The 23699-nt window shown below is 50.7% G+C and overlaps 1 protein-coding gene across 1 annotated transcript in view; it reads left to right on the top strand.

Annotated features, from left to right (window-relative positions):
* Positions 1–23699, top strand: part of LOC147709752 (protein LEG1 homolog) — a 116619-nt gene that overhangs the window by 16482 nt on the left and 76438 nt on the right. Inside the window, exon 2 of the mRNA XM_086928216.1 lies at positions 22489–22575. Coding sequence (XP_086784342.1) covers positions 22489–22575 — 87 coding nt within the window. The remainder of the gene's footprint in view (positions 1–22488; positions 22576–23699) is intronic.

The raw sequence follows: 23699 nt of genomic DNA, 5'->3' as shown, positions 1-23699 counted from the left end.
ACAATTTGCCAATCACCTCAATCAAAACAACTGGGAACTCAGTTTCACCATGAAATCCAGCAAAACCAACATAGAATTCCTAGATCTGGAACTCTATGTAAAGAACAACAAGCTGGAAAGTAAACTCTACAGGAAACCAACATCCTGCAACGCTATACTCCGTGCAGACAGCTTCCATCCTCCTCACCAGATTAAGGCAATACCTTACGGAGAATTTCTGCGAGCAAGACGCAACTGCAGTGATGACACAGATCTTGAATCAACTGTCCAGGATATGGAGTCTAGATTTGTGAAACGTGGTTATCCAAAGGCCACACTATCGTCAGCTAGTAAAAGACTCGCTAAAATCAAAAGACCGGATATTCTTAAAATGACGAACCCCAAACAACCTAAAGACTCTACTATTAGAATGATCACTGAGTACAATGGTCTACACCATTCAGTCAGAAAAAGTATTACCAAACATTGGGATCTGCTTAAAGAAGACACGATATTGAGAGAACTGATCCCGGTCATTCCACAAATCACCTTTCGCAAAGGGAGAACTTTGAGAAATAGACTGAGCCCCACCGTCCCCCAGGCGGATGTGGCCCCTAATTGGCTAACCCAACGCAACAATGGGTTTTTCAAATGTGGTTTCTGCACAATGTGCAAATGGGCTAAGCACAAAACCAAGCACTTTCAAGGACCCAAACTAGAAAACTATGACATCAGAGTCAATATCAACTGTACCACAAAGTATGTGATCTACATAATAGAATGTCGATGTGGTAAAAAATACGTAGGAAGCACCATCAGGATGCTAAAAGACAGAATATCGGAACACATGAGAGCCATCCAAAAACAAGTTCCAAGATATCCTGTAGCCCTTCATGTAGCCAAGTGTCAGGCAAACACGGAGGACTTTAGTGAGTCTTTCTACGGAATCGAAACAGTGCCCGCCCATATCAGAGGGGGTAACCGTGAACTGACTCTGAGACGGAAAGAAGCCACCTGGATCATGCGTCTCCGGAGCATTGAATTCGGGCTTAACTATGATCCCGAGCTCCAATACTTCCTAGATTAACAGACTGTGATGTAACTCTTTGACCAATGCTTGTCTCCCTATGTAATGTGAATGAATAGTAAAACCCATCCAGCAATATCTATTCACAGACACACTATGATCAGTTCTCTCTTTCTTAATTTACATAAATAGCATAATCCTTCTGCTAATATCATTTCACATGTACACCACTAGGCACACCTTGCCCCACTAGTAAGTGTTCTTATGTTACACATCAGCCCCATACAAATAGAATTCAACTAGGAATTTCTGTACAGTACACTACAGTTTAATTCCTGTTCATAACCCGCCGACTTATGAGTAATGCTCTCATATCACGAACTGTCATTTATGGCTCCTCGATATTTTAAATAAGACCGTTTAAAACACAGCCACCCACAGCTCTACTCGCATCTAAATGCACTGAGCTTTTCGAAAATTAACGCTGCCCGAAAGACATGCCACTTCTCCAAATACTTATCACCAATAATTCGTAGTAACTCTTCTTTTCAGGGACTCTAACTGATCCCCCTTGGAAAGGACAGATACGCTCTAGTCTATTCAGGGAGTAGAAGACGGATTTCCGGTATTTAACCGGCTCACACTTCCCGTCACGTGACCGTCATCGTAAAACGGCACCGGGAACCACAAGAGGGAGTTTAATACTAAGAAGGTAAGCCAGCTCTCCCCCGTTTAGAGTGGATTATATATCCAGCGTCCAACCGAACTTAACAAAAGAGTATTTCTCTTTGCGCACCCACCTTCACCTAATCCTTCTTTTTCAGGTGTACCCGCCTTCATGAAATGCTTGTCTTTAACCAAGAGACCTTGTTTATTATCGTCAACTCCTCCCGGTTATAGATACACATCTAAACCGAATAAGGTATAAGTGTGTTCTACATATTACGAGTTCCTTTGTCGATTGTGCGTGTTCGCCATGAGGGTGACAATCGGGATTTGAAATATAGCTTGTTCCCACCCAGATTCCGTGAACACGCGGGCAGCGTGCTACATACCTCTCTTTTACGCGATTCTACTAACAAGAATCTCGTCCTGACACGGACGTTCCGCACCATTCTGACATAATTTGTCATACTTTCCTCACGAAGGTAAGCGGGACATACTGTTCGAAGCTCTAACCCTAAAGCTAGCTCTTGGAGCCTGATAGAAACAACAACGTTTCTTTAAATTACATCACCTTTAATATTCAATTTCCATCACCTTAGAAGACCAGTTCCTCCTTTATCTTCTTTCGCAACCGTTAAGACGTATCCAATTCCCTCACTAACGTTAGTCTGTGCTACCTTCGACACATAACATGTAGGTCTTTTTCAACCAACAACACACATCTGCAAACACATAACGCTTACTCATCAAGGCTTTCTGAATTTATCTCGAGTAAACCTTTACAACCGGCCACAAGGGTATCTGAACAAGCCAGCCAGGCGAATTCTTTATCTTACCTACAGTTTATGCATAGTGAAGTAACTATGATGCTAGGCCTTAGCAGGGCAGTATATGTTAAGCGTTCAATTAGGGCTATATACAGATATACGTGTGTTTTGCATTTAACGTAACCTTGATTTTACTCACATGTTTACCTATGTCACTTGGGATTATCGCCCTTTCAAACACAGTCACACTCTTTTCACAATACCACTACACTCTCTCTACGGCAAATGTTTAGACCTACCATCACTAACTCAATGTTCCTAAATCCAGTGTTCAGACAGGCAGTGGCACCAAAAAGTAATAAAGGATACCAATACATGTCACTATAGACCCACTCAACTACTCGCACCGTTTATTTAATCACGAATTCACTGTGATACCAAACATGTCACAATTGCACAGAGTCACTACATGCATGACCACTTTTTCACTTTGGCAAGTCACCAACCTTCTGCTTTTACAATAAGAACCGCGTGCAAATGCACCTTTTTTTGTGTTTTCCGTCCAGCCCTGAAGATTCGCAGTAGGTTCCCTGCGATGAAACACGTGTTGGCATTAACAAAGGAACAATAAACCTATTATTTTACACCAAGAACAGAACATTTTTCTTTCTTTTACGGAACTCTTGTACCTGAACCTGGAGTAACTGATCCTTATAAAGTCACTCCGAAAGTGTGGATGTATACTCACTGATCATCTTTTGCCACTAATGTCATTACTGTAATGTGTTACACAATTGTATAGTGCAGGGGCATTGCTGTTCTATTGTTTGTGTGGATCCCCTGGGTCCAACTTTGGGCGGTCTTGTGAGATTACCGCTCACCCTTTTGCCTACACCCACTACTTGATGGTGCTCTCTACCGTGCGGACACACGGGTGTGCGCCCAATTTCCCTGGTTTAAATTGAAAATCTCCTTGTTGTTTACATCTTTGAGCTTCTGGTCGTATCTCCACACCCAAAACTTCCCTCAGTTCATCATGAATCTTCGACCAGAATGTCGGTATCACCACACAATGCCAGAGAATATGTATTAAGGTGCCAGTTTCTCCACACTCTCTCCTACACTCGCCGCTCTCACTTCGTCCCATTCGTAGCAAGCGAGGCCCGGTTATATAGGATCTATGTAAAATCTTCAGTTGCACAAGGCAGAGCTGCATCTGAATAGCAACTACCTTCGGGGAGGAAACTGCCTCCACCCAATCTTCATCATCTAGTTCTAACCCATCCGCACTCCACTGGGCTCTAATTCACGGCAACGGGTTCTCCATGTTTTTTACCAGCTTCCTATATATCAAAGAAATAGTTTTCTTGGGAATGTGCCCATCAAGTACACGGTCTTCACAAGGCGACGCCTCCGGCAGTACCGTGTTCTTAGGGACAATGGAGGTGAGGGCATGTGTAGTGTTCATTATCATGTAGACTAAACAATTGTTGGAGAGACTCAAATGTACGCACTGTGTCCTTACCCCACACATCCTTTATCTGGGTAATTCCGAAAGTTATTAACAACCACCCTAGCCAGGGGATTTGCATATAGTAGACGCACCCAGACAATAAACTCACTTCCAAAGCCCAACTTCGCCAACACCGCAAATAGATATTGCCACTCCACTCTATCAAAGGCCATGGTGGCGTCTAGAGAGACCAGCGCCGTCGGCTCGTGAATTCTCGAGGAACCCCCAAGGACGCCATGCAGCCTCCGCAAATTTAGCGCCGTATTGCGACGCAGCATGAAACCGGATTGGTCCGGGTGAATCAGAGTCGTAATCGCATTAACTAGCCGAGTGGCAAGAAGTTTTGCTAATATTTTGGGCTCCGCATTAAGGAGCGATATGGGCCTATACGAGTAAAATTGTGTTTTTTTTTTTGTGAAAACCTTTATTGAGGCAGATGTTGAGTACACAGCTGTAAACGCCTACATCCTGCGGGTGTAGGCCGGCAGCAATCTCAGAGTCTAACATGCAGTGTGAATGAAGTGGGTAACATCTGACACAGCAAGCCGCCGACAACCCCTCGGGGCCGGCCGCATTTAGAACTATAAGGAGCTGTGTGTGGCAGCATTCAAGAATAATGGAGGTGTCAACAGATAATGAACAGTGAATGCCTGAGGTTTTCTTTTTCACTGGTTTTTCTCCCCCTCCCTCCCTCAAATAACAGCAGTCAACAACAGCGCAAGTATGTGGTTCGACGATCTGGTGTGGTCGACGTAGCCTGTCCAACCTTCTCTCTCCCGCCCCCCCCGCCCTGTTAGGAATGGAAATGAGGAGGCAAATAGATGGACATCCAGCCCCCCAAGACTCGTCTGTGCGGCTCTAAGGATCCCACTCCGTGCCATCCATGTCCCAATGAGGAGTATGTGGTGCTAGGAGGGAGGGGACGGGTGCGGCTCTAAGGACCCCACTCCGTGCCATCCATGTCCCAATGAGGGGTATGTGGTGCTAGGAGGGAGGGGACGGGGGAAGGTAGAACCAAAGGTGAGAGGACTAGCGAATGGATCAAGGTCATGAAACCGTCATCAGGTCAACACTAAAAAAAAAAGGGGGGGGACGCAGAAGCGGCCTGTGGAAGGCTAGTGTCTGGCGAAGTATCCCGATGCGTATGGCGCTCACCCTGGGTGAAGCAGAGGTGGCGGATTTATACCGCGCCTCGAGGGCAGACTAAAGTCCATGAAGCATAGTACAGGCAGGAGTGTCTCAGGGGGGGTGGGTGTCAGAGCATGCAACGTGATCTACCCTAAGGACCAAAGTGTAATACGTCGGTGTTAGGTATTAGGAGTGAGGCCCAAGGTGGGGCGACCCAGATGCCCCCTCACTGCCTGGTGTGTCAGAGTCCGTTTGTGTGAGAGCTTGGAGTCGCAGAAGGTACGCAGCAAGCGGGCACCATATGTCTTTAGGCCTTGACTTGAGGGGAAGAATTTCGGCATAATTATGCAGTTGGTCTTGCCAGGTAGACATCGTCGTGAGCCAGTCCTTGAATTTGGGCGCGCGACCGCGCCCCCAGCGGCACGCCATATGACGTTTCGCTATGAGGAAGCTCAGAGCAAAGAATTTACGGTGGGCTTACAGAGTAAGGCCAACCTGCCCCAACAATGCTATCTTCGGGCAGGGTGACACAGATACACCAATTATGTCTGATACGGCCGCGAATATTTCCTCCCAATAGGCAGCCACATTGTGACATGTCCATGCGAGATGGAAAAAATCTGCACACTCGGCCCCACAGCGGGCACATCTGTCATCCTCCCGGAGACGGTAACGGTGCCGTTTAGCCGGTGTGTAGTAAATTCTGTGCAAAAATGTGTAGTGTATGAGTCGAAGGCGTGCATTGCCCGTTACGGCAACAGCATGAGCACAGCTCTCCGTCCATTGGTCGTCAGTCATTTGGCGTCCCAATCTTGTCTAGCTCTCAATGCAGGTGGGGACCCGGCTGCCTGAGTGTGTTTATATAATAGCGAGACGACATGCTTCGGAGCGTCAGTTTGGAGGAGGGAGTGAAGGGGCTGAACCGTCTCCGGTTCATCTAGGAAGTTTGGGGTGACCGCCTTCACATTCTGCCGTAAGCGTACATACAGAAAGGTGTCCATAACGGATGGGGAGTCATCACCAAAGAACTGTGCAGACGTTCGGAAGGTACCCTGAAGGTACAGGTCCCCCCATGTGTGCAGCGCCAAGCGCGTGAGCATCTTACGTCCTATTTCCTCGCAAGCAACACGAAGCCTAGGGTCATAAGCGAGCGTCATCAAAGGCGAGTATAGAAAGGGTGTGCCTAAAGCGTCAGCCAGGCGTCTCCAAGCGAGGATTGTTCAGTCCACCGTGCTGGGGTCGCGTTCTGAGATTTTGGTCTCGTTGTAAAGATAGCCCGACGGTGGAGTCGGCCTCATGTAGCCGTCTTCCACTGCCAGGTGGGCCATAAATGGAGGGGGGTGGAGCCAGTAAGCAGCAAAGTGAGCTTGTGCACAGTCATAATATCTCCGAAAATTCGGATCATCGAAGCCTCCTTGGCTGTAAGGGAGCATTAGTGTGCGCATGCCAATTCGCGGCTGCTTGCCACCCCAGATCAGTCTGGACATTTGGGAAGTGAGGGCCTGAAAGAAGTGAGGGCCAGGGTTATACGGAATATTGGTGAACAAGTATAATAATTTGGGTAGCATGACCATTTTGATCAACGAGATACGGCCTGCCATTGACAGCGGAAGATAAATCCATCTGGTGACTTTATCCGTCAACGTATCTAGGACCGTACCATAGTTGGCTCTAATAATAGTGTCACCGCGCCTCCTCACATTAATACCCAAATATTTGATTTCATCCGCTTCCCAGATTATAGGGTAATCTAGGGGGAACCGTGTTGTAATGTCAGTTAGTGGGAATAGAAATGACTTCGACTAATTAATTTGTATGCCTGAGAAACCACCGAATTTGCTAATCTCTCGGAGAAGGGGATTAAGATTCTCTTTGGGTTTATGGACATAAAGGGTTAGATCGTCGGCATAGAGGGCAATGAGCAACTGTCTATCTGGGTATATAAGGGAACGGTGGTTGTGGTGCTGCCTCAGTTTGGCCGCCAAGGGATCTATTGCGAGCGCAAACAGGACCGGGGATAGTGGGCATCCCTGCCTCGTGCCACAGTGGATTTCGAAGGGAGAAGATCGGGACCCATTCAGCAACACGGAGGCCATCGGTTGACGGTAAAGCAGTCGTATCCAATCGAGGAAGCTAAAAGGGAACCCCATCCGCTCCAACAGAGCCAACAGATAGTCCCATTCCAATGAATTAAACGCCTTGGTGGCGTCTAAGAAAACGACTGCAGCCTCACACTTGGGCGTGATGTCTTGGATTACAGCCTGGAGGGTACGCAGGTTGTGGGAGGTGGCGCAATTAGGAACAAAACCTGCCTGGTCAGGTAAAACCAGCCGCTCCATCAGCAAATTAAGATGTGATGCAAGCACTTGTGCTAGTATTTTCACATCCGAGTTCAGAAGGGATAGGGGCCTATACGAGTCACAGGACTCCGGCGGCTTGCCCGGCTTTAGCAGTGATGCTATAAGAGCTTCCCGCATAGTGGTCGGCAGGATACCCTCCTCCAGCGCCGCATAGTAAACCTGTTGTAGTATCGGGGCAAGAATATGCATGAAGGCCTTATAAAAATAAATCGGCAAACCATCCGAACCTGGCGATTTTCCGGACTTCATAGACATGATCGCATCCGTGATCTCCTCTAGTTCAAGTATGTGATGAAAGAATTTTTGTTGGGATGGACCTAACCATGCAAGTGCGGTGTCGTCAAGGTAAGTGTTCAGGGGCGTGGGGTTGGACCGCTGGGAAGTGTAGAGCTTGGAGTAGTGGTTGGATAGGACGTGAAGCTGTTCCGGCAGTGTTCGTTGAAGCGCATTGTGTTCATCTAACAGCATCGTTATATAGTTGTGGTATTTGGGGGGGTTTATCGCAAAGGCTAGCGCCTTGCCAGGCCTGTCGCCTTCGCCGTAGACGCGCGCTGCATATGGCTTACCCAGGAATTTGCATTCCTTGTCAGCCAGATCTGTATAGTCATTCAATTTCTCACAAAGTGCAGCCCTAGCTGTGTAGTTGGGTGGGTCACTTTCCGCCTCCCTTTCGAGTTGCTTCAGCTCACGTTCAAGTTTCCGCAACTCGTCTCTAAGGGACCTAAGGACACACCCCCTTTGGCAATACACCACCCTCTGACCGTCACTTTAAAAGCTTCTCAAACCGTGGAGATGCTGGAAACCGAGTTTATGTTACGGTCAAAGAAGTCCTGAATATCTTGCTCCAGCTCTGCCTTAAAGGCTGAGTCCGTGAGATGTGCAGGGTTTAGGTGCCAATTCAAATAGGGAGATGCGTCTTGCGGAATACGCAATGAAACATACACTGGGGCGTGATCAGAAAGGGTGCGAGCCAGGTGGGATGCTGAAACTATCCAAGAGGAGAGCCCTGCAGAGCAAAAGATGTAGTCAAGGCGTGCCCAAGTGGAGTGTACGGCAGAGTAATGTGTGCCTTGCATCTGTGTTGGATGTAGGTGCCTCCAGATGTCAGTCAGACGGCACTCCCCAACTATATTCAACAGAGTGCGTTGGGAATGCGTGTAGTGTAAGGACTGAGGGTGGGACCTGTCTGCATTAGCACAAAGCGCTGTGTTGAAGTCGCCTCCAATGATTATGTGTGCAATCCCCATAGACTAGACCTTACCCCACAGTGTGACGAGGGAGGACGGATCATCCACATTGGGGCCATAGTAACAGGCGAATAGAACCCTATGTGAGTTTAGCCTACCCCATGCCATGCAGAATCTGCCTGCTGAGTCAGCTTCTGATCCTTCCAGAATAAAACGCACGCCGCGTTTCACCAAAATTGTCACCCCTCTAGCATAATTGGAGTATGAGGAAAACACTCTACTGGAGGCCCACCGGGCCGCAAACAATGGAGACGTTCCCGACATTAAGTGTGTTTCCTGCAGCATTGCAACAGAGACACAATGCCTTGCCTGATCCCCCAACACCAGTCTCTTCTTTCGCGGGTTGTTGAGCCCTCGGACATTCCATGACATCAATTTTACTTGCTGAATGAGTTGTGTCCCCTCTACCTCACCCATGTCGAGAAACACAAATAGGCATGCCTATGTTGCATGGGCGCATTACCTTTACAAGATGCTACGCCATGTGAACAAACATTAATCATCAGCCCCACACAGATCAACCCAACCTGAATGCTCATCAAGTAACAGTGAGTACGACTGTAAGAAATCAAATCCCCTTCCCACCCACACCGGCCACCCCAACCCGCCGGGTATAGAACACCTCCCACCCCACCCAACATCCCAGAGAAACAAAGCATAATATACCAACAGTTCAGAGTCACTTTTCCCCCTAAAGGGGGTAGGTAATATCGGGGATCGCCCATTGGGGAAGCATTGCCAGGGGCGCCCGACCTGCCTCCTACCCCACAAGTCACACCCAAAAGGCGCCAGCCGACAGCCGGATCGCCCTACTTGGGATGGAGGTAGGTTGTCGAGCCAATTCTAGTATTCAAACCGGCACTGATAAAGTTAGTAAAAAGTACCTCACCGGGAATGAAGGTCCTGGAGCCGCACATCGGGAGCACATGCAGCCATCATGTGACTGTATAACCCGAGACAGAGTCAATCCTGCTGCTCCAGCGGCGAGCGCGAGCGTGATCTGTTTCCCTCTGCGTCGTGTCCAGTTCGGTCGCGGCTTCGCTGCTTCAGAAAGTCTTCGACCTGCTGCGGAGTTGCAAAAATGTGCTGCTTGCCGTGGTGGGAGATCTTTAGTTTTGCAGGGTAGAGCATGGCATAAGAGATGTCCAGAGACTGCAATTTCTTTTTATTCGTTGCAAATTTTCGCCGGGCCTCTTGCACTGCAGGGGTAAAGTCCGGAAAGAAGGATACTGTGGCGTTGCCATAGGCCACAGTGCCAATTTCTCGGGCACGGCGGAGCACTGTATCGCGGTCCCTGTAATTAAGGAATTGGGCAATGATGGGCCTGGGGGTAGCTCCTGGGGGTGGTTTAGCCGCTAAGGACCTGTGTGCCCGTTCCACTATCAGATGTGGGGAAAAGGAGTCCTTCCCAAACAGTTCCACAACTAAGGCCTCCACAAAGGGCTCCATTTTCCCAGTATTGGTGGATTCCGCCAGGCCTAGAATGCGGACGTTGTTTCGTCGGGACCTGGCTTCCAAGTCCTCATTCTTTTCTGCTATAACTTTGAGGAGTCTGTCCATTTGGGAAACCTGGTGACGCGTGGCGGCAGCTCCATCCTCCATCCCAGAGACTCTGTCCTCTGCCTCCTTAAGACGTGTTTCGTGTTGATCTAATATCATCACAACGCCATCCATGCGAGAGTTCATTCTGTCAATTTTGGCGTTGATATTGGTTAGGCTTTGTTTCATGCCCAGGAGTAGGGACTTCCAGTCTTCGTCCAGCGGCGTGGCTGCGGCGGGGCTGTCGCCTGGCCCCGGCATCATCTTGGTCGTCTTCCGGGTCTCTAACGGGACCTTCGACTGCTTGGCGTCGCCACGGCCCATGGCGCGCCCCTGCGGTCCAAATGTCGCTATCACAGGGCCGTCGGGAGTGCAGGGTCACCAGCGGTGCCTGGACAGAGGATGGGAAGGCAGAGGTCTGTGCAGGGCTGGGGCCGAGCAGACGAGTTAATGTCCCCCATGCTTGGATCCACAAAATGGCGGCTGCTGGGCAAGGGAGCGGAGCCCCCACTCGGTCTTCACCCGCCGGGACCCACTCGGTAGTAGGACGGCAGGGGGGGCCCCAGGGCGTCACAGGTTTCAGCGCGGACCCCCCTAGGCCAACAGATAGCACAGCAGATGTTCAGATCCTGCCCATGGAGGGTGCAACTGCCGGAGTGTTCTTCGCGCCAAAAAGACCGGGCCCCCACTGAGCCCTGTATGAGGCCGATGGGGGATCAGTAGAGCGAAGGTGCCTCACAGCTCCGACGGGCACCGGTAATTAGGCTGTGTGAGAAGTTGGCCTGGTATATAATGCTCACTAATTCTAGTGATCACTTTGTACCATGCCAAGCAACCCTTATGATGATTGGTTGTAATTCAACCTGGTAGACCAGTTATCCTAGTGGTAACGTGGACAAGGCAGTCTTAGGCTAAACTCTGAAAGGCATGTGAAGCCAGCTGTATTACCATACACAACCCCCTTGAATACCAAATGAAAGGGACACCACACAGATATATATTGAAAATATATATTGATTTATTAACTATAAAATCCCCTGGACTCTTTATGAGCACAAAAGCACAAGCGTTAAATCACAAGACAGTTTAAAATACACAAAAGTTGCACAATATGGATGAGCCCTAGGGGCCACCTAAACCATATACTAAGAAAGTGGTATAAGAGATTCCAATCGGAATGGGAACAGGCCTAGGGCCTTGGGAATCGCTGGAGCTATTCGAGACTATCAATGATTAAGTCGGGAAAGGCCCGCGGGACTCGGGTGCAATGTTCAAAGTGCACGCACTTTCCAATGTAAAGTCTATGGTGCGTAAAAAGTACAAAGTTAAAGAGTTAGGAACCTTCCGAGTGACCTAGAACGCTGAAACTTAAGACACAGGCCCTTGAGATGTGTACCAGTAAAGGAGCTCTGGCGGAGCTGAGTTACCTCACCCACAGGAAGCGGGTGCACAGGGTCGAAGTAGTGTCGGGTTTCGTCACGCTGGTCGATGGTGCTTGGAGCTGAAGATGCTGCAGGCTGCTCGATGTGAAGAGTTCCGGTGGATCCAAGGGTGGATCTGAAGATGTGAAGACCTGAAAGCAGAGGGGACAATGTTCAAAGTCACTAGCCAGTGACTACCGTGGAACCAGATTGGAACCAGGCGATGTCGGGTGCAAACAGGCGTTGTCAGGTAGCTTCTCTCTGCAGCCACGTGGACACCGGGGGTCGAGGACGTCCAGGAGTCGGTCACGAGCTGTCCCACGCAGGCTTCTCGCTGTTGGCGGTGTCGGCGACCTGATCGGAGCAAACAGGCCTTGGCTAATGCAAGCCACGCAGGAATTGAAAGATGCTTAACACTCGGACCAGCAAGGTCAGAGCGAGTGCTCCTTTTCACAGGAGCTTGGATGAGTCTGGAGCAACCAGACCCGCTGTGTAGTTAGGTTTCGTCGCCAAGATGGCCGCTGACCACGTGGCTAGTGGCCGGGATGGCGCGTCGAGTGGCACAATGCAAAAGGGCCCCACGCAGATCGTGGAGATGCTGAAGGGCTGATCTTCGGTGCCAGGGCTGCTCGATGGTGGGGGTTCTCAGTCCCCAAAGCACAACATCGAGGATACCTCAGAAGCTGCGCAGTCAGCTTTTCGAGTGTCTTCCAAGAGGTCCGGTCCCACGTCACTCGGTGCCTCCACGGGTCCCTTCTTTGCAGGGACTGTGGATCGGGCTCTGAGAGGTCTGGGAGTCTGGTTCTTGTCGGGCTCTGGGCTCGGGCTCCGGCGGGAGGCGGCGGCAAAGCAGACGTCGAGTTGCTGGTTGGTGCCTGTGTTCACAGGGTGGCCACTCCTAGTCCACAAGGGAGATTCTCTTCAGTCTTCTGAGCAGCAGAATGTCGAAGTCCAGTCGTCTTCTTAGTTTCAAGTTGATTCAGGATGATCTGAGTTGCATTGGCACTGCTCCCACTCTTATTCCAATCTGAGGGGTGGATCTCCTGCTAGGTCCCTCCCTATGGGTGGGACCAGGAAGGGGGGCGGTTACACCCCCTTTCCTTTGTCCAGGTCACACTGGAGCTGGGGCTGGGATGCCCCAGAACCGGTTTGACCGTATTATGCAAGGGGAAGCCTTGTGCTCCCCAGGCACTGTCTGGTTTCTATTCAGCCCTGTCCTACCCAATACACAAAACCCTGTCTGGGGTGGTGCTTGCACCTCCCAAGGCAGGAAACCCTTTGTCCAAGCCTCCCTCGCTGGAAGGACTCCCAGCAGCAGGAGGTCAGACTCGTGTCTGTGGTGGCAGCATCCATTTTGTGATGCTGAGGCTCTGGTTAACTTTAACCGGGGTTAAGGCGACACACATGTCGTGACCCTCTAGAAGGGTGGAATGCTATCCCCGTCGACAGAACTGTCGAGGGGATAGTATTCCAATTCGTATGACACCTTACTCGACATGTTTTGATAAAGCCAAACCAAAGATAGCATATAACCGCGAGGATTATAATAAGAGTATATGGTATGGCAATATCCCAGAACAGCTTAGGGAGTGGTTCCCGACAGCTGCAGACAGGCTCAGCTCATGCTAGAGCACCATCTCACATGTAACCACGCACTCTGCCCCCAGGATTGCAGGGGCCTTCCATAGGAATGGCTTACAGGTTAACATGTGTCCAGTTTAAGGTTAGATATAGGGATACTATATCTAAGTAAGAGGTGATTACACCAACTTACCCCAGCTGAGTGATCAGCCAGTTGTGTCAAATCTGGAGGCCAGGCCAGGGGTGGCACAATACGTGCTGCAGCCCCTGGTAGGCCTTGGATGCACCTATGCCCTGGGTACCTAGGGTACACTGTTACATGGGCCTATAAGGCGAACCAGTTCCAATTATGTTATGCACCTAGGGTACATGGAGTCCATTTTAAGGAGAGAGCAATCAGCCTGGGGCCCTGAATAGCAGGATCCCAGGCCAACTATGTCAAAAACCAGCTAAACACCAGGCAAAAAGTTTGGGGGTAACCATAGTCAGATATCCACCTTCCTACAGGCTGTGCAGGGGGGACAGTTGGACATACGGCAAGCGGGAGAGGGCAGCGGCCGCAAGCTGGATGGCGCGCCCGGTCCCATCACAGCGCAGGGAAGGTGAGGCGCGTGAAGGAGCGGTTCTCGGCAGGATACCTTCACGGGGGGTGTGTCTCCTCACCTCCGTCCAAGGCCACCGCAGGCGATTCGCCAGGGCCGCCCGCCCCCGGAACACTGATGCCGCATGGGCCGCTGGGCCTAGAGTCCCCGGTGTCGCGTAGTTCTCCGCTGCAGGGGAGCAGGCATGTAAATGAGCGCGAAGGGTCGCTCGCCGGGTCCGCAGCAGCCGTCTCCTGCTGTGGTGGTCCCGCCGAGGAGTTCTTGGTGTTGGAACGTTCAGCTCGGTGAGAGGAGGGTGCTCCCGGTGTAATGAGAGCGTTTAGGGCCGGTTAGGATGAGATGCTGGATCGTGAACGGCTCAACCAGGCGAGAGCCTCACTACAGTGCGGCCATCTTGGTCTGGCGCCACCTAGTGCCTCCCCGTAAAATTGTGTCTTAGGCTTACCCACCTTGTGTATAACCACTATGTCGGCTACTCTTTGGTCGTATGGAAGCTGGCCCTTCTCTCTGCTTTCCAAAAACATGGCACAGACATGTGGGGCAAGTTTGCCGGCACTTAACTTGTATAGCTCAATCGGTATCCCATTAGGACCTGTTGCTTTACCGGATTTTATCTGTCTGATGGCCTGCGCAACTTCGTCATCAGAGAAAGAAGAGTCTAGATATCTCCTGTCCTACTCTGACAAACTCAGCATAGCAATGTCCTTAATCATGTTGCTATTCTCAGCCTCAGTATACTCACTGCCGGCCTTATAGTACTTCTGATAGTATTCCGAAAACTCGTCCGCCACCGCCTGCGGATCCGTGATTCTATGGGACTCCGTCCCCTCCAATTCCGGTACCAGCCTAGATACCTGCTCCCCCTGCTCAAGCCAAGCAATCAGTTTGCTAACTTTATCACCGTGCACATATATATGGCTCTGTACTCCATTATTCTGACCAATTGCTCTATCTTGCACAAGGTCTTTATATTCCTCCTGCTGGAGTCTCAGTAGGTGGAGCACCTCAGGTTTTTGTGACTTAGGGACCCTCTCCTCCAAAAGTAGAACCTCTGCCTCTTTCTGAGCTACCTCAGCCTGACTTTTCTTCTTTTTCCCCGTCACTAAGGACAGGTCCTCACCCCTCGCCACTGTTTTGTTCGCTTCCCAGAGCAGGGTCTTGTAACTGCCAGTCGTTATTAGGGGCTATCCTGCCCACTGCCGGTCGACCAAGGGCAAGCTGTAACCACACCGGAGAGTGGTCAGAGATACCTCTGCCAAGATACTTCACCTTTTGGATCGTGATAGCCATCACCGCCGGCAGCAGTATGTAGTCTAGCCTAGACAAGCTACCATGCACTGCAGAGATGTGAGTGAAATGCGTCAGCGTTGGGTTTCGGACTCGCCAACTATCAACCAACCCCAGCATATCCGGGAATTCTGAAAGCCATCTCTGCGATTGTCCAAGTGCTCGGGGTGGGCAACGTTCAACCTCTCCATCCAACACAGCATTAAAGTCGCCTCCTAAGACTAGGCCATCAAGGGACCGCGTGAGAAAGACAGAGCCCAGGTCACGAAAGGTCTCGCCTGGAGGCCAGGCGGTACATATAGAGATAAAAAGGTGACAGTCCTGTCTCCCGCTCGCCCCAACACTCACGCATACCTGCCCCTCTGATCCAACCACGTAACCTGCACGGACATGGGGAAGGAATTCTTGACCAAAATCCTAACCCCCCTTGAACCGGTGGTAAACCCAGCGTGCACCACCAACTTACAGCCCCCCTTATGGAGGGCCAAGCATCTATTGCCAACTAAGTGTGTCTTTTGCAACAATACCACATCCAGGGAGTGCCTCCTAATAAGCTGGCTGACCATCCCTCTCTTGATCCCTCTCTTGATCTTATCATCCAAGCCATTAACATTCCAACTCAGCACTCTCACCCCGATCCTCGACTACCCTGTGCCATTCAACCCACGTAAAGAACATCACGCTACATTATAATCACCTGAATCAAAAAAGGAGGGGAAAGAACTTAAAAAAAGGAAACAACAACTTCACAAAAACTTTCCCAACCCACCTCCCCCCGCCCTGCACCCCTGCTCGCGGCATTCGCCAACCCCCAATTCGCAGTGTGCCTGTCGCCCCATGGTCTAACTAACCAACTATCTAAATGTACCAAAAGTAGTACCTGGGAGGTAACCTTAGCCTTGCTCCCACCCGCCTCCAAAATAGCCCATACACCCTATGCTTATATAATTCCTGATTCGGCATCCCAGAGGTGTGCAGCTTAATTGTCTCGACATTCTAGTCTCGCCACTCGTGCCAGCAGATCCCTAGCAACAGTCTTACTGTTCAAGTCCCTCTTCGCCAGGTCTGGATTCACGTTGCTCTGCCCCAACCACGGGCAGTCCATCGATCTAGTCCGCTGCCACTTCCGGATTGTCGAAGAACCATGCCTTGCCTTCCACTTTGACACACAGACGAGCCGGGTACATCATAGCATATCGCAACCCCTTATACCGTAACCTCCTCTTCACTGGAAGGTCTTAATTTCAGGACAGTCTGGGTGAAGTCCGGGAAAAATGAGAGCGTCGCATTTTCATACCGCAGTGGGGGTCCCGTTCTTGCTGCCTGTAGTATGGCATCTCGATCCCGAAAGTTAAGCACTCTGGCAATCATCGGGCGGGGGGGCACCCCAGGTTTGAGTCTCCCCCCTGGTACTTTGTGGGCTCATTCAATTGTGAAAAAGTTGCTGAGACCTTTCGGCTTGAGAAGGTTTAGAACGATGTCCTCAACAAACAGATCCGGTCCCGAACCTTTTGAGCGCTCGGGCACTCCAAGAATGTGCACGTTGTTGCACCTGGCTCTCCCTTCATAATCATCCAGCTTCCGATCCGTGGCTCCCCGAGAGGCTCTGAGGGCGCGCACCTCCTGTTGTAATTCCGCAACATCGTCGATCAGGCTCGCTGTCTTGATGTCTAACGACTTCACCTTTTTGTTGGCTTTTGTGAGATCTGCGTGAATCAAATTCACCTGTATAGGAACCGTATCCAATTTATTGTCCAAAGACTCCATCTTGCCACCTAGGGAAGACTGAACTCCACTAATTGCTGCCATGACATCTGCCAATGTTAGCTCGGAGGGGACATCACGAGCACCATCTCCCACCGACTCGGTCTTCCTGGGCTCCACCGGCGATCCCCTGGGCAACGCATAGCGATCCAATTTGTTAGATTGCACCTGCCTCGCCCCCTTCGAGGATCTAGACCATGGGTACTCACAAACTTTCTCTCGGGGGCCGAATTCCAGTTTGGTTTGTGGCCGAGGGCCACACCGGTGGAGGCGGGGTCAGTGGGGAAGTGGGAAGGGGCTAACTGTGACGATGAAGTTGAACACAGGCCCCTGCGTCGGATGCGTTCATCCACTGAGCCAACAGACCAGCATACACACACATCTCTCTTTCTCTCTCTCTTTCTCTCTCTCTCTCTCTCTCTCTCTCTCTCTCTCTCTGTCTCTCCCTACCTCTTCCTCCCTCTCTCTGTCTCCCTCCTTCTATCTCTCTCTCTCGCTCCCTCCTTCCCTCTCTCTAGATCTCCCTCTTTCTCTCTCCGTCTCACCTCTCTTTCTCTCTCTGTCTCCCTCCCTCTCTTTCCTTCCCTCTCTCCGTCTCCCTCCATATGTCTCCCTTAATCTGTGTCCCACTGTCCAGCTCCCTCTGTCTCCCTCCCTCCATCTGACCTCTGTCTGTCTCCCTCCTTCCCTCTGTCTGTCTCCATCCCTCCCTCTGTCTCCATCCCTCCCTCTTTGTCCCTCCCTCCCTCCCTTCCTTTGCCTCCCTCCCTCCCTCTGGCTGTCTCCCTCCCTCCCTCTGGCTGTCTCCCTCCCTCCCTCTGTTTGTCTCCCTCCCTCCCTCTGGCTGTCTCCCTTCCTCTGTCTGTCTCCCTCTGTCTTTCGGTCTCCCTCACTCTGTCTGCTTGTCTCTGTCTGTCTGTCTCCCTCCCTCCCTCTGTCTGTCTGTCTCCCTCCCTCTGTCTGTCTCCTTCCCTCTGTCTGTCTCACTCCCCCTGTCTGTCTTCCTCTCTCCCTCTGTCTCTCTCTGTCTGTCTCCCTCCCTATGTCTGTCTCCCTCCCTCTGTCTTTCTCCCTCCGTCTGTCTCCATCCCTCCCTCTGTCTGCCTCCCTCCCTCTGTCTGCCTGTCTCCCTCCCTCCCTCCCTCTGTCTGCCTGTCTCCCTCCCTTCCTCTGTCTGTCTGTCTGTCTGTCTCCCTCTCTCCCTGTCTCCCTCTTTCCCTCTGTCTGTCTCCCTCTTTCCCTCTGTCTGTCTCCCTCTCTCCCTCTGTCTGTCTGTCTGTCTGCCTGTCTCCCTCTGTCTGTCTCCCTCTGTCTATCTCCATACCTCCCTCTGCCTGTCTCCATCCCTCCCTCTGTCTGTCTCCCTCTCTCCCACTGTCTCTCTCTCTCTCTCTGTCTCTCTCTCTGTGTCTGTCTCTCTCTCTGTTTGTCTCTCTCTCTGTCTGTCTCTATCGCTGTCTGTCTCTATCGCTGTCTGTCTCTATCACTGTCTATCTCTACCTCTATCTGTCTCTGCCTCTGTCTGTCTCTGTCTGCCCCTGTCTCTATCTGTCTCTGTCTCTATATGTCTTTATCTGTCTCTATCTCTATCTGCCTCACCTCACCCGGCTCTCACTCCCTGCTGACCTCTGTCAGCTCACCCGGCTCTCACTCCCTGCTGCCCTCTGTCACCTCACCCGGCTCTCACTCCCTGCTGCCCCCTGTCACCTCACCCGGCTCTCACTCCCTGCTGCCCTCCCACCTGACCTGGCTCTCACTCCCTGCTGCCCTCTGTCACCTTACACAGCTCTCACTCCCTGCTGCCCTCAGTCACCTCACCTGGCTCTCACTCCCTGCTGCCCTCTGTCACCTCACCCAGCTCTCACTCCCTGCTGCCCTCCGTCACCTCAGCTGGCTCTCACTCACTGCTGCCCTCCTACCTCACCGGGCTCTCACTACCTGCTTCCCTTCCACCTCACCGGGCTCTCACTCACTGCTGCCCTCCCACCTCCCACACTCGGGATCTCACTCCCTGCTCTGCCCTCCCACCTCCCTCACCCAGGCTCTCACTCCCTGCTCTGCCCTCCCACCTCCCTTACCCGGGCTCTCACTCAATGCTCTGCCCTCCCACCTCCCTACCCGGGCTCTCACTCCCTGCTCTGCCCTTCCACCTCACAGGGCTCTCACTCCCTGCTCTGCCCTCCCACCTCACCTGGCTCTCACTCCCTACTCTGTCCTCCCACCTCACAGGGCTCTCACTCCCTGCTCTGCCCTCCCACCTCACAGGGCTCTCACTCCCTGCTCTACCCTCCCACCTCACCCGGCTCTCACTCCCTGCTACCCTCTGTCACCTCACTCGGCTCTCACTCCCTGCTGCCCTCTGTCACCTCACCCAGCTCTCACTCCCTGCTGCCCTCCGTCACCTCACCCGGCTCTCACTGCTGCCCTCCCACCTCACAGGGTTTTCACTCCCTGCTCTGCCCTCCCACCTCACCTGGCTCTCACTCCCTGCTGCCCTCCTACCTCCCTCACCCGGGCTCTCACTCCCTGCTCTGCCCTCCCAACTCCCTCACCTGGGCTCTCACTCCCTGCTCTGCCTTCCCACCTCCCCAACCCGGGCTCTCACCCTCTGCACTGCCCTCCCACCTCCCTCACCCGGTCTCTCACTCCCTGCTCTGCCCTCCCACCTCCCTCACCCGTCTCTCAAGCCTGCTGTCCTTCCCCCTGTGTGTCATCCTGGGCTGACACAGCCTCTCAGGCACCCCAGTACTTCACAGGTCTTTAAAAGACCATTTGTTTGTTAATGAGGCTTTGTTCACCTCTTAGCGCCCCTGCAGCTCCACTCTTGACTGTGGCTGGAATCGCCCGGCCCCCACAGAGCAGTCTCTCTGATTCCGCACTGCTGCTACCAGAGGTGTTTGCTGAAGTTTAAAAAAAGAACACAGGTGCGATGTCTCAAGCTCCGTGGGCCGCCACTGAAGGCTTGCCAGGCTGCTACTGGCCCGCGGGCCGTACTTTGAGTACCCGTGATGTAGACGTTGGCTTGTCAGAGTCCGGCTTCGTTGCCATCGTCTCACCGTAACTCCCATGTGGAGGGCCACCAGGTCCAGCAGGGCACCACACAGAGAATATCAACAACAGTCCATGCGGTCGGTGCTGAGGCACTTTGACCCCGGTGGGGCTCCTCATTCGGCCCAGATCAATATAGACATCAACGCTGCATCTCACTTTCACCTAGGGTCGCCGGATCCACCTGACAGCAGATCCGCACACTGCTGCCACAAGAGTGCGGCCCCCAGCCAATCTGAACCACAGATTGGGCCACGTCACCACGCGCCAAAGCCTCCGAGTCCCGCTCCCGGCCACCATGAACGCCGACATCTGCAGCCTTCCTGGCTTCGGTCATCAGCTTATTTAACCACTGGAATTGCTCATGCACAGCTGCATGTATGGGGATGGCTGCCTCCAAGGCTGGTCAACAGCTATCAGTCACCAGCGTAGATCTTGGGGCTGCTTGATAAAAAGCTCAAGACAATCCGTCTTTCCCACACAGGCAGTGAAAGGCAGCTCGAACCTCAAACAAGGCACCCTCGACCCCACCACGGGCCTTATCATGTCTCCAGCCTCATACGTCACCGGCTAGAACCAGCAGCACCGGCCAGCCCAACAGCAATGGAGCCCTCCGCTCATCGGACTGCCGTCATCCCATCTGGTCCTGCTGTCAAGTGTCCGTCGGGCTGTCGTGCATCCAGCGCAGCAGGCCAGATTTCAGCGACACTCCCCCACGTGGACTCCTACAGGCGTCTCAGCCTGATCTCAATGTAAATCGCGCCGATGTGCCACACTTATTCAAATTTGGCGAGGTTGAGGGCTGTGTCCCACTCGGGTCCCGGCTGCCCTCGCGACGCCGGAGATTCTCCGGGCCGTACACTCCACTTACCGGCCCCGGGACCTCACGCCGTAATCAGCAGACCATCTCATTTGGCTCAATACCAGTGTGCGTGTCCGGGGTGTGCTTCTCTCCGGGGGTGCCAACAGGTATCTCCCTCTCCAGTCCGGGAGATCTATTCAGAGTTGGACCGCCGGCGGGGAAATGAAAGTCCGGATCACTCACGGGGTTGGACCAGACACTTCCGGTCACCGGCCCCGCTGCTGTTCCACTGCAGCTGGGGTCGAAAATCACACAATACCCCGGCTCACCAGCTAAAAGGCCGTAAACTTGCAGGTGAAGTCGCTCCGGTCTGGCACGCCGTAGCAGGACGCGGAAAACAGCATCCGGCATCGCTTTGTCTCCTCCACCAATTTCTGGGCGCGGGGCACAGGATGTCAGCCAGGATGTCCCCGGAGGCGGCGGTGGTCTAGGGAGCTACGGGCTCACACGGCCATCTTGGACTCACGCGTTGCTCCTCCCTCAGGTAAATCTAAATTTTGTTTTATGTTTTCTTTGGGACACTATTTGTAACGCATGAGCAATGTAATACAATGATAAATCCTAACCTATATTTTTTGCTGGGAAGATACAATTTTTGCTACAAAAACGGAATATGCGAATAAGTTGTAAGCCCCACTCCTTTAAAAACCACCTCAAAAACTTACTGACAACTGGCTATAGTATGTCAAAATATGAATTCCTGAATAACATGTACCACTCAGTCAGTCAGTCAGTCAAAACACTTTATTTGATTACTTAAAATCATAAAAGCATATATAAACAGTACATTGTTCCAAATCCATACAATCATCAGTGCAAATTATCCTACAATATACACAATTGATAAAATTCATACAATCATCAGTGCAAATTATCCTACAATATACACAATTAATAAAATTTCATATTAAAAGGTTATATACTATTTTAAAAAGGAATAGCATCAGACAGGGTGGTTACGAACAGCGGTTCTTTTAGCATTGTTACGTACAGCAGCCAACTCTATCCTCATGGTAAGTACGTATAAATAAGATGTGCATGTGGATTTAACACTAATACTTTGTACTTTGATGATATAGTTGTAGTCAATATGCTGTATTGAATATTTGTGTTGGCCAATAATAAACACCTCACTATGGCCATAAATTCCCTTTTGGCAAATATGAATGGGATATCATTCTGTAAAATCCACCCTATTGGCCAATAATTTGAGAAACTTTCTTGTGGGAACGACCTCACCAACCCCACAGGTGATCAGTTTGCTTTCTTGCTGCTATTTGTGGCTGGTTTTGCAAACTTTAAAGAGTTGATTTTGGTACCCGGCTCACTCTTGTGTTGAGGTTGCCCCACACCTGAGGCGCATTTACATAGTTTGCGCGCTTGTGTAGATTATTACCAACATCTCCAAATTCTGTATAGTGCAACAGTGCAGCTGCCTTTTTCACTGACATTCTAGCAGCACCATTTGTAGTGATTGGTCAGTCCAGATGTTTGTGAAAATTTCAATGACAATACAATCTATCTAAACTGGCCACCGGTATATCTGTGAGACTACATCAGCCGAGTCAAGACCGTAGAAAACTGTGGTAGGGTCAAATTTAGTAAATGATAACTCCTAGCTTAGGGCATTACTGTTATCTTTCTAAAGTTCAGTTTATTATCTCTTTTTAAAGTTTGTTTTCTGGTTTGCGTTTCAGGTAGATTAGCTGATCCTCCAAATCGAAGAACCTGTGGCGACAAATCTGGAGATAAGTACTGTTTATCTCCTTACAGCTGGGGTGCCTGTAAGTATTTTGTGAAATAAGACAAGGTACAGACTATGGTGAGAACTATGCATGTCTTGAGATCTATCACAGTAACCTTGCTGTTTAATGCATTAACTGTGATGGTCATCCCACGAGACCGTCGCAGCAAAATTAGCATGAATGACATAATGATAACATCCTTTACATCAGCTTCGAAGCACTTATTTCCATTTGTTCGCCTTTGGTACATCTATTACAACCTCTCTCCATGGGACGTGCTATCAGTGATCTTGGTGTAAGATTAAATCAGTCCCTTGGTACTCTTTCTAGAATTGTCATTGGAGGCGTGTTTTAATAGTCACTACTGAACTCTATATCATAGTGATTTAGATGCAAAAACAGTACTTAAAAACGTTGCATCAGATCACTTCATCAATTGCTGTGTGGGTATTTTCCTTTCTCTCTTCTCCATTTGCTTTATATATCGTGTTAACCCAAATGTCTGTTCAAAAAAACTTGTTTTGTGCAATTTCTCCCTTAAGGGAATTTGTTAGGATACTAGTGTTTATCTTCTTACTTGTCTAACTTTACAGCAAATCTGGAAAATGTCACACATAAAAGAAGTCCTCCCTTTATTCTCACTTGCATGGTAACGTTCCAAAGCTCTGCTTATTTACCAAAAAAGTAAAAGTACTGGCAGAGATTTCTATTTCCACCTGAATGCATTTTTACATTTTATTCAGTGTTCACCATCTTGGAAAGTGTGCTAAAGGTGTAGTTCTGGGATGTGACATTTCTTAAAGGCTCATAATCCACCTGTACAGAGTTCTTCACAGATGAATAGAATCTTCCTTTGCAAATGCACTTTTTCTCTATTGAGAATATATGTTTCTCCATGGGAAAGGGTGTTCTGACTTCCACCTGGGGATGGTCCATTCCCATCCTGGAAGAGTATTTACAAGTGTCCTTGGCTGGGTACCTCTACATCCATATCCCAGGATGGAAAGAGAGAAGAGAACAGCTTTGGAATGCCCACTTCCCACTCTTTGACTTGGATTTGCTACTGTGGATTACTCCACACTCATGGAAGAGGATTACACACCAGTGAATCAAGTTACACCCACCATGAATCCCATTGTGAATTTCTGCAGCCCAAAATAACT

Source organism: Lissotriton vulgaris, chromosome 6 (genome assembly GCF_964263255.1).
Source record: "Lissotriton vulgaris chromosome 6, aLisVul1.2, whole genome shotgun sequence".
In the NCBI taxonomy this organism is placed as follows: Eukaryota; Metazoa; Chordata; class Amphibia; order Caudata; family Salamandridae; genus Lissotriton; species Lissotriton vulgaris.
Note: the sequence above shows the minus strand (reverse complement) of the source record. Positions and strands in the feature narration are given on the sequence as shown.